Here is a 12120-nt window from a genome sequence, read left to right as displayed (position 1 = left end):
ACATATTACACCCGCATTAATGAAGTCATAGACAAACAAAATTAGAGTTTTTATAGGACATCAGTGAGAGTCTGGGTCCTTTTCACTCAGGATCAGAGTCTGATCCCCGATGGTGGGGAAGTAGATTCGGGGAAGAAGCTCGAACTTACAGCGCAACACATTTGCTGTTCATGATGTTGGCCTTGAAGCCCAGCACAGCGAACACCACCAGGGTGGCCAGCACGGAGGTGAAGAAGTTGATGAAGGACACCAGCACAGCATCAAAGTGGCAGTTGTTGTCGCGCTTGTTGTAGCTGGAGAAGGCGATGACGCCGCCGAAGCCGAGGCCCAGCGCGAAGAAGACCTGCGTGGCCGCCTCTCGCCACACTTTGGCCTCAAGCATGATCTCCAGCTGAGGTTAAAGCAAACAGAGGAGAGGAAACTCAGAGGTCCACAGATTCAGAGGAGCCTTATAGATCAGGGGTCTTCAACATTTTCCTGGCCAAGGACCCCCAAACTGATGGTGAGATGGAGCGGGGAGCCCCTAATTATATATCTGGTATGAAATTGTGTTATATCAAACTGGTCCTATAGTCACTCTAAACATATGGAGTAATGTAATGTAATGAAATTAATTAATCCCTGGGATTATTAAAGTATTTCTGATTCTGATTCCTGGTTGATAGGACAGGTGTTGTGAATGAAACGGTGCCCAGATTGAAAGAGCTCCTGTGTGTCGCTGAATGTGAGCATTGATGACTGAAAGACTTCTTCTGCCTCCATTTATCTGTTTACTACAGTCTGTTGAATTCATGTTAATGTGGATTTAAAGACATTTCAACTAGTGGAAAAATTTGCAGGGGGGAATATAAAAAAAAGTCCAATCAACCAAAACTTTCGTAACCCCCATGCAGTACCTCTATTGACCCCATAGGGGTCGCAGACCCCCTGCTGAAGACCTCCATTATAGATCATCATCATCAATAGAGTTCCTACTTTTATTATAAAAAAGCTTAAAACTCATTGAACAAAATACTGTGAATAATCCTGATAATCCGTTAATAAAGTTGGGCTGCATTAATCAGGAATCAATCTTTGTTTTCTGGTAAAATCTCACCCAATGGTCCTAATGAAGGGAATAAAGTCACAGCTTTTCTTTTTTTTCTTTGCATGTTGTACAGTTCTAATTTTAAATCTCTGCTTGTGGTGCCATGACGGCTGGACTCTCAGACAGAGCTTCTCCTGATGGGTTAAACTTGGAGCTTCTCCTCTTTGTTCATTACTCCATCCATTTCTTAACATCACCATGAGTCAAACTACGTATTATCACGCCGCATTACTTCAGCCTGTCCTCTGGACCTGATAGAGGCTGTAAATATCAGTCGTACCTGAAGTCCTGGATCGATCTTGGATCAGGACCTACTTCCTTGATCGGCAGTCTTTACATTCACCATAATTCCACAGCTTGCTTCATGTGAAAACTTCAACCTAAGAATCAGAAATTTCTGGCTAATAATTGAGATGCCCTCTGAGTATCGTCTGCTTATCCATAATTGCATCCTCATTTTTTTTATTGAGAACTTTAAACTTTGCTATTTGTTTTCTTTTTATTCTTTTTTATTTGGAATTTTAACTTTTACGTTAAGAATTTCCTGTTTGGGTTTTGCCTTAAGCCTGTCATTAGTTTTGGTGTTTAGTTTTTGCCCTAATAGTTTATTTTTTATGTCCACATGAGTTAAGTATTTTCTCTTATAGGGCTGGGTAAAAAAATTGATTTAATCGATTTTGAATAGATTCCTTTACATTTTTGCAAAATCAATGTCTGGGGAATGAGATCGATTAGTTTTATAGTGATGCGCGTGACGTTCAAATGAGCAGGAAAGATGCACTCAAGATTACTTCAAGCCAGACAGCTGCAAATATAGCCAATAGGTTGACTGAAGACATGGGGGCTGAGCAGCAAACACGTGGTGGCTGTTACAGACAACGCTGCAGATATAATGTGTCACGTCCGCTTCCACAAGTGAGGCTTCACTTTTCCACTTTTCTCAAACAAGTTTGCACTTTTGAGACAGTTTTGTTCACATCAGTTTAAACTGTCTGATTTACAGGTTTGCACTTTGTGTTTAATATGACAGGAAAAAATAAAATACATGAGTATTTCGAAACACAGTTGAACCTCTTTCATTACTGTAAAAACAGATTGAATCGAAATGAATCGATTTAGAACTGTATGAATCAAAATCGAATTGATTCATGACTTTGGCGAAAATACCCAGCCCTAATCTCTTATTCTTTAGTTTCCTTTCTCTCATTTATCTTGGTTTAGTTTTATTTGTTCGATCTCTTCAGCAGTTTTGCTCTGGTTATTTGATGCTTTTCGTTGTTTGTATTTTCTGTGTAATCGGTCCATCCACCTGCTGTCTGTGATCAGCCCTGGTTTCTGCTCAGGTTCGGTCATTTATCTATCTGTTTTTCAACCTTTACAGGGAAATAATGGTTCCTTGCTCCTGTCTTGTGAATTTGTCCTTTTTCAATCTGTTTTTATTTAATCAAACACGTTTCAAATGAACATTTCTTATCCACCTGCCTGATGCATCATAGATCAATAGTTTCTGACAGGTCCCTATTTTTCTTTTTTCAAATTTCATATTTAGATCCCACAAACAATGAAACTACCTCACAGCAAAGAATGGTAAAGAAATATTCTGTTTTTTCTCATCTGAACAAACAGGCCAGCTCTTTTTCAGAGTGTTTTATGTTTAAAATCTGAACTGAGTAATCCTACAAAAATAACCTGATGCTTTCATTTTATTAATGATTTTTCTGCAATGTGATTCCATTCTAAGATTAGCTAAAAATGATAAACGTAGAGAAATGCTCCTTTAATGATTTTTAAATCAACTTGCTTTTATTTCTGGTCAAATATTTAAGCCAAGGTTTAAATTCTGATGCAACAAATCCATCAATAACTTACATAATCATGTAAAAAGATTTTACCTTTTAGTTAAAGTAGTTTTAGTTAAGTAACAGATATAAAATCTGCAGGCTAAACATTTTAATCATGTTAAATTAGATTATTTCCACATCGAACTTGGTAAATAATCAAATTGAATTTTCTACATTTCAAGACATTTATTTAAAGATTGTCTGAAGTGATGATCTTGAAGCATGTAGCTGATCAATAATGCAATCAGAAAGGAACTTTCTTTAATGGCAGAGTGACTAAGAAGAAATTCGGCTCAGTAGCTCATTTTATGTATAATTAAATTCTTTCAATCGTCTCACTGAAACTGTTTATGTTTTGCTGATATGGTTTGTAAAGCTTCTTCTCTGGGGGCCTCTTAAAGGTGTTTGACGCAGAGATTTTGTAACTATTCATTTAGTAGTGGTGATTCGGCTTTCAGCTGCACCTCTAACCTGAAAACCCAGACCCCGTCTGACTCCGTGAACTTCCCTCCTTACAGGATCAGAGGCCCTAAATCCTCACAGCAAATGATATTACCTGAAAATTTACTATCCCATCCCGTCGGACGACGACTGAAAAACCCAACAGCCACTGTGTGGCATCATCCAGCCCCCCCCCCCAGGAGGAGGACACACCCCGAATGCTTTGATGTCCATCTGAAGCAGCGAGAAGGAGGCAGACACAAAAGACAGACAAGCTCTGCTAAAAACCGCCGTCTTCGGGCTGTCTGCTTACATAAGGACCCTGTAACTGCTGTTTCCATGGCAACATGGTTCAGCGGCCTGAAGCGCTATTGGCTGCGTGCTGCCGAGGAGCCGGCCTATTACATGCAGATGTACTGTTTGAGTTTAACACAATGAAACTACCAGGCAATGCAGCAAGGGAACAGTAGAAACTCTGAAGTGCATGTTTAATACAAGACAGGGGTCACCAATTAAAAATCAGTGGGGTCCGGATAAAAAAAAATCATCAACCATTAAAGGTCCGGGGACATTTTTTATTGTAATCTGTTACTTTAAACAGAATTTAACACGGAAATAAAATGAGGTCTTTATGCATCCATTTTCTGTCACGCTTATCCCAAGCAGGGTCACAAGGGGTGCTGGTGCCTATCTCCAGCTGTCTACGGGCGAGAGGCGGGGTCCAGGTCGCCAGTCCATCGCAGGGCAGCACAGAGAAAAACAGTCATGTTTTTTGACATGAAAGCTGGAGGACCTGGAGAGAACCCATGCATGCTCAGGGAGAACAGGCAAACTCCACACAGAAAGACCAAAGGCCGGGAATCAAACCCAGATCTTCTTGCTGCAAGGCGGCTGTGCTATCTTCTGTGCCACTGAGCAGCCCGCATCCATGTTATATATTGACAATCGTTCAGTTTGGTATACAGACATTATCCTGATTTACATATTTAATAAAACGCCTGAACTGACCGTTTTTTTGTTTGTTTTTTTTCTTTTTTCTGTCTTAATGTTGGCAGTGGGCTTTATGCTGCCCTGCAAGGCTTTAAAGCTGTTTGAATGGAGACAAAGCCATTCTAAAGCACATATCAAGGAGCTCATTTTGAGCCTGGATCCATATTTATTTTTGATTCTGTTCATGGTGGAGAATCCTGCTTCACAGCAGCAGGTTGAGCCAAACATCCTCTAACTGCAGGGTCATCTTTGAGCACCATTTCACTTTTCTTTCACCAGTTCACCACAGTTCTTCCAGCAGTCCACACTTTCTCTGCTCTCTTTTTCTCATCGTCTTCTCCTTCTTTCCCATCGCCCGGCTTGCCACAGGTTTGTCTGCTGTGTCTAAAAGTCACAGCAGCAGCAACCCAGACTGACAGCAGCTCATTGCTAATTTGTATCACGTGCAGCCTGGTGCCAGATGCTCCGGACGGCTTTACCATATTAACAGGACAAGCAGTGCAAGTGAAGTTAGACACTGTCGTCGGACAACATGCAGTAATTTATAAATGTTTTAAATCAGGTTGGGTCCGGATTAGCCAGCAGGTGGGTCCGGAGCTGGACCGCAGTTCACTAATCCATGACCTCTGATATACGATAACAAGTGAGGATGGATTTTGTGGAAATCTATGCTCAGATGAGACCAAACAGCCTGGATTTGTTTCTACCTTGGGTGTGAACATGTGTCGTATTCCATCGATGGAGCCCTTTAGCAGCAGAGCCCGAACCAGGAAGCAGATCAGGACAACGTACGGAAACAAGGAGCTGAAGTACATCACCTGCAGGGAGAGGAGAGGAGTCCTGTTAAGCTGTCGAAGTGGAAGTCTGAGAAAGTTCACAATGAAATGTTTGAACTCACTGCCTGATTAATTGGGGGTATATGGAGTTAAATTTGTTCCATTAATGTAGTAAATAAAGAACAAAGAATGTTTCGCTTTTTTTTAAAGATTTTATTTCCTTTTTTTTTTCCAAATGTATTTTTTTTTTCTATTTAATTTTTTTACATTTTTTTTTTTTTTTTTGCTAACGGATTTATGCTTTCAAGTATATTTTTCTTTTTGGTTGGAAAAATTATTTTCCAGAGAGAGTATTTTAAATTCTCTTCACTCGAAGCCAAATACAAACCCTCGCCTTTTGACCAATAAAAACAATGATGCTAACGTCCAGCAGACCAACAGAAAAGCACCTTTTCTCTTCACTCTGGAGAAAAACCCACTGGGTGAGGAAACCATCTGTATGACATCAGGTAGCATTAGGTGATATAACTGTGATTTTAACCGTTTTAGTTGATTCTTTAGCAGCCGTTTGAATAAATGGTATTATTCCTGCAGCTCTCGTGATGCAAATCTTTGTCCAGTTTATCAAGATTCAAGTGCAGAGGATCGTTTCCCTGCAGTCTGTTTGCTGTTAGACTAGTTAACCCAGATTCCAAAACCAAAACCATCCCAAACTGATGAGTTTGTTTAATCACTAAAGGAGTGACTTAAAGACAGGATGGAGGACCTGAGTCATCCAGCCAGCACACGCTGCACTTAGAGGACAGGCTGAGAGGGTGTGGCTGCAGACTCTCTTATTTTGGTTTGTGGTTGAGTCATAGGTGATTCAGAAACATTACGCCTGTCTCTTGGTGGTCCATATGCAGCTCCAATGGAAACATGTCTTAAATTACTAATGCACCACACCCAACGCATCGGTGACACAGGTCTGAGACCAGCATCCATAATATATTTTATTCTAAGAACATTTTACTGTAGTTTAATAAGTTATTAAGAAAATGGCAACAACAAACAAACACATAAAGGAAATGCAATTGAAATTGTAGAGCTAGAGCCAAGAGGACAACTATGACTTTGCCTCTTTGAGTTAAAGATGCATGAACAGTGCAACGAATAAAAAATAAAGAGCTGCAGGCGATTAGATCTAAAAAAAAAGAAAGATTTAAAAAGCAAATGATTTATTATTTGGTATTTATTAAGTATGTTCTAGGTACATGATGTCTTAAAGCCAATTAAAAAGGGTTAGCAACAGTTTACAAAAGATAGGATTTGAACCAATGTGATGTCAAATGTCCAAAAGAAAAAAAACTTTTTTCTGCTAAAGATACAGCAGCTGCAAAGGTCAAATTCTGGGAATCCCAAATTTAATCTTCAAACACGTGATACAACCCGCCCCTTTTTTTTTTCTTTTTTTTTCCATGACGGCATGTGAACCTTTTTATTTCCCCACTGTCGCCACAATACTTTGAAGTCTGAGATGTCTGATTGTTTATTAGTGAACAGATGAACCAAGTACATCTCATTATAGCCCAAACTCCTGCATCCAAAGCGAACCAAAGGTTACCATGGTAACCAAGTGGTCTGCCCACACACATGCACATTTGGCACGGAAACTCTCTTTCTCCCAGGGTAGTTCTTTAGGCGAGGCTTTTGTGCCTTTAAGGTGAGCATTTCCATTGACCACTGCATCTTCAAAACCCTCTCTAGGAAAAAAACAATAGTTTATGGTGAAGAAGACCAGATCATTTCAAAACACATTAAGAAAATTAGAATCATTCTATAGTAATAATATATAAAAAAAAAATGTATGCTGGAAACAACTGATTTATTTCATTAACTATTCCCATCTAACTTCAGTAACCATTGGTCGTATAACTGGGAGGAAAGTGAAACTCAGCCAACTTTCCATTGTTTTTTTTCTGAAAAAATATTTTAGTCTTGTTAATGTTGACGCTGTTGCTTCAAAAATGTCTTATACCATCAGATATAGATTAATCAGATATAGGTTAGATTAATAAGTACCCAAAAATTGTACTTAAGTAAAAGTAAAAAGTAGCCTTTAAAGAAAAAAAGTATTTGGTAAAAAGGATAATGAGTGACTGATCAACTGATTTAATATTTTACAAAATTATATAAAATGTAACAAAATATTCATTGATATGCTAATTTTCGTGTTTCAAACGACAAGATAAAAATAAACACATAACATACAGAAATACATATTTAGAAAAAAATGTTCTTGAGTTATAAAACCTGAAATTATTAATAGTTAGCTTGAATTACAATACTTTTTTTTATCTTTATATGCTTTTATTTTAATTAACTAACTCATGCAAAGCACTTTGAAATGTCCATGTACTGAATTGTGCTATACAGGTAAACTTTCCTTGCCTTTCCTTACTTTATTTTTACTCAGCCTCCAAATGACTTAGACTCAGCAGATAGAAAAATAACATTTAACCAACAAGCCTTGACTGCAAAAAAGAAGAAAGCTTGTCTCTTAACGTTGCAGATTCCCTTAAAACAAACTTTTTTTCATTCAGTGCATTATATAGGATAGAGTAACCAGAAATTTTACTCAAGTAAAGGTAAAAAGTGCAATCTTTTAAAAATACTCAAAAGTTAGTCAAGTAACTGAGTAAATGTAACTAGTTACTACCCACCTCTGCTAAAACAAACTATAAATGCAGAGAGGAGAACAACAATCTGTCAGAAAATACAAAGATAAATATGAAGAAGAGATTTTGAGAAAAACAGTGAAAGTTTTTAGTAAATCGACTCCTGTAGGGGAAAGAAGATCAGAGTGTTGTGATCTGGAGCCAAGCGAACTGTACCTGGCTGTAGGTGTAAAACCCAAATCAATGGCTGACGCCCAGATAGAAAGCAGGAAATCTCATTTAGCTTTCAGAAACCTCTCCCTGTCACCGGTGTGATGCGTTCTAATTAGTTCACTTTTGGGAACTCTTGTTGTTGTGACACAGAGCTTCTAGCCCAACAACAGAGATAAAAACAGATGCTTGAAGCTTTGCTGCATTGTTTTGTTCACACTGCCGCCTGAAGATGAGGGTACCCTGAGTTCAGACAGGATCAAACGTTAGACCTGAAATAAATAAGTAACACTCAAACACTGACCTAGAGTTCAGTCTAATTCTCTCCTCTGTTTTAAAGATAAAGGCTGCCATTATTGAAATGAAATACATTCTTTTCAGATGCACACTGATGGCGGTTCATATCCGACTTAACGTCAAAGCCAATCACCCTCAGCATTAAGGTGGATCTTTAAAAGATTAGAAACGGAGAAGCAGAGGCCTGACTTTGAACTAGGAAGAACACGGTTAATACTCGTCATATGACTGGAGAAACTCTGCGACCATTAAGATCACGGTGTATCACGGACGCTTTGTTAGGATAAGCTGAGGCACAAATCCTTTAAAGATCACATGTGGTCTGAGAAATAGTTCCCAAACACTTTCATTAAAAAGATTAATTAAGTTACATCTCATCGGGTGCTTTAGATTTAGCTAAAGTGAGCTTTTCTGTCACCACAGCCTCATTTTTCCAGCCATGTCTTTTGCTTCTTAGCCTTTTTTTAAGTCATCTAAGGAACTATTTTTATTTTTCATTAAAGCAGCTGCTCAACACTGTCTATGTTTAACTGAAGATGAATAGAAAGCCTCCTCACCTTCCCTGAAGACTGGATTCCCTTGATCATGGCGAGGCACACCATGGACCAGGCAGCCAGCAGGCTCAATGTCATCTTCCAGTTGAGTCCTCCGCTTTCAGAAATGCTGTCGGAGATATCCAGGGCCTCACGGTACCAGTAGTAAGTGGTGGCCGAGCTCTTCTCACACTCTGGCACCACATCTATAGTTAAAAACCAAGCAGAGTGCCGTCTTTATCTGCTAACTGGGATTATTTGTATAATATTTGGATCTTATTTCTAGTTTGAATCTTCTCTGTGGGCAACAAAGCTTTTATCTCTTGCCTCTTTATATGAAATGTAGGTTTATTGATGTAATTTTTAAATCAAAGGCGTGGGGAAACGGCTGTTCCAAGAATTGCATTTACGAATTGTCCCGAGTGATACACGACTTTACAAGAGTGAATAAAGTGAATATGATTGGTCGTTTATCGAGAGGGCTGGATTGCTGGGGTGGAAGGTTCGCAAGCCAGTTTGGTTGGGGCCGGTTGTGGTCCATTGGGACCAAGTACTGTAGCACTAAATTGGTGACTTAGAAACAACACTGTCAAGGAACGCTATGGACAGCGGAAACATGCAAGAGGAGGAGAGTTTTGTGTCGGAGGTCGCTCCATCATACATTTTTTATTTAAAGGGGGAAAACAGGGATGAAGATGTTGTGGAAGAGGACACCAGAGCAGCAGATGCTTGATTTGGTGTAGAAGGCTTACAGCCGTACATGTTTGAGCCCTTGCCTGCAGAAGACACAGACGTCCATCCCCGTGAACACTGGGACGGAACTCAATGGTAAAGGAAATGATTCTCATTTCAATTGTTGCGTATATTAGCTGTGACATATGAATCAAGATGCTATGACCGAAAAAATTTAATTGACAGATGACCGTTGATATATGATTGGCCGATTTTAGGTGTACAAGCTGACGTATAACTAACTGCCCTGCAAAAGATAACGAAAAAAACAACAACAAAAAAACACTGATTTTAAGACAGGATTTTTTTTTAAATAGAAATTTTCTACATTTTGGGACAATATGGTCTTATAAAGAGTACATTTATGTACATATTTAAGCCAGAATGATTTTACATTTAAATATGATTTCCCTACGACTTTATGTGATAAAAACCAAGGGTAAGAAAGCGACACATTTGGCTACCATACATTATCCTGTCTCGGTGTCTTACATGTACTGGTCTTGTTCTTGATAAGTGGACACTCATGCCATGGCAGAGGCTGCTGGAAGGACTGGGAGAAGTAGAAGAGACTCCAGCTGATGATGACATTGTAGTAGAGGGCCACAAAGAAGCAAACCTGTCAGCAAAGGGGACATGTTCAACTTTAAACACCCAGAACAAAACATCAAACAAGACTTCATCCGCTTAGCAGTACTGACATTAACATCAGTTTTATACGGTGGTGTTTCAAACACCTACTAAAACAGTGTATTCTCATTATGAGTTCGTATGAAAAGTACGATTTCATACGAACATGCGTATACGCATGCGCATTTTACGCACCATTCAAGAACATAGAATTTAAAACACAATTAGCCCTAACCCTGACCCTAACCCTAAGATATAAAACAGCAAGCAACGTTGTTAGAGACATGAAGAAGTGATTATTGCACTGTTTTTCCCAGTTTTGCGTCCGTCCGCGGATCTGCTTTTTTTGTCTGTCTGCCAGCGCATGGGCACTGATCTGGTTTTTTGAGGAAAAACGTCCAAAACGTACGAAATAGTGTGCATAACTTTTCGTACGATTTCATACGAACTAATAATGAGAATATGTTGACTAAAAACAACTAACACTACATTTAGCAGATTTAGTTATTTTTTGTGACTTTGTGCTTGTCCATGCATCAAAATAGTAAATGGAAGTTGTAAATGATTATTTATTAAATAATAATAGATGGAATAATAGATGCTATTTTAGCAGCAGTAAGAGTAATTCTACTTTCCTGTTTAAAAAATGAAATTCAATCATTTTAAACAGTTTTCCTTTAAATCTTTGTGTAAACACAGTTTGCAATTGATTTTCATATGAATCATATATGGAGTGAATTTTGTTCCATTATTGTTGTAACCAAGTGTAGCTTTTGTAAACTGAAATTTGAAAAAAAAAAATGCAATACAGACATGAAAATAATTATTTCCTTTTTTCCCACATATTTTTTTTCTAACAAGAGAATGCGATCTTGAAAAGAATGCAACTCATCCATCCATCCATTTTCTCCTGCTTAGTCCTGTCATGGTCTGGTGCAACTTGTAAAACTCAAAATGAAAAACAGGTATTTGAAAAAAAAAAAAAAAACAGCTATAAATATAAAATCTGTTAACTATCATTCGAAGAACTAAAGAAATAAAACTTGGAAATATAAATTTTAAAAGCATAAAATTTGAAAAATAAATATTACAACACTTGAAAAACTACAGACAGCTTTTTCATTTCCGATACGATACTAATATCGCAGCTTTGAGAATTGGTATCAATATTGAACCAATAAAATATTAGTTTGAATTATGCCTACGTTTATAACTTCTTTTATACTGCAGAAAGTCAGAAAAGGCTTGATAAAGCAGTATTAGGAAAGGGGGGAACAAAAGTTAACAATAGGTATGAAAACAACCGACTCATGTAAAATTACCGTAGCCAATTAGTTACAGAAACTTTTAACAGAGACAGAGTGTTTCTATTAGCATGAAAATATCCAGATTTTAGATACTGGCTGATAAAATCCAATACATTTTCCTCTTTATATATTTTTTCACAAAACAAAACAAAAACCTAAAGACCTTTGCATAGGAGGAAACCTGCTAATGCACTTGCATTTAACGTTTTATACCTCTTGACATCCTACAGTGGCTTACATGTCATGCATTGCATCAGATGGAGCCTTTGTAGGATTTCTTTTTTAAAGTTCAAACCAGAAAAAAGTCCCTGATGTCTGACTCACCACACAGCTTGCAAAGCCGATGCCCCCCAGCCGGGGGCTGATGTAGTTCCACACGCCGATGCTGCCTCTGCGGATACGCTGGCCCACTGCGAGCTCCAGGAAGAACAGCGGGATGCCGATCAGTATAAGCAGGATTAGATAGGGCACCAGGTACGCTCCTACCAAACAAAGCAATAAGCACAACACATTAGATGTGGCACACTGCAAGGACAGGAAACTCTTGCATCAGATACTTTCATTTCCTCTAACATCAACCACATGTTAAAAACCTGCACCTAAACACTTACCCCCATAG

General features: G+C 38.4%; 1 protein-coding gene across 1 annotated transcript in view; it reads right to left on the bottom strand.

Moving 5' to 3' along the window:
* Positions 1 to 12120, bottom strand: part of LOC107102889 (sodium-dependent neutral amino acid transporter B(0)AT2-like) — a 31276-nt gene that overhangs the window by 7035 nt on the left and 12121 nt on the right. The window contains exons 3-7 of the mRNA XM_015402342.1: positions 11826 to 11983; positions 10057 to 10183; positions 8857 to 9038; positions 5067 to 5177; positions 150 to 391 (exon numbers count right to left, since the gene is read on the bottom strand). Coding sequence (XP_015257828.1) covers positions 150 to 391; positions 5067 to 5177; positions 8857 to 9038; positions 10057 to 10183; positions 11826 to 11983 — 820 coding nt within the window. The remainder of the gene's footprint in view (positions 1 to 149; positions 392 to 5066; positions 5178 to 8856; positions 9039 to 10056; positions 10184 to 11825; positions 11984 to 12120) is intronic.

Source organism: Cyprinodon variegatus, unplaced genomic scaffold (genome assembly GCF_000732505.1).
Source record: "Cyprinodon variegatus isolate N-32 unplaced genomic scaffold, C_variegatus-1.0 Scaffold1337, whole genome shotgun sequence".
NCBI lineage: Eukaryota > Metazoa > Chordata > Actinopteri > Cyprinodontiformes > Cyprinodontidae > Cyprinodon > Cyprinodon variegatus.
The sequence above is the reverse complement of the archived record's forward strand: the minus strand, read 5'-3'. Positions and strand labels throughout refer to the sequence as shown.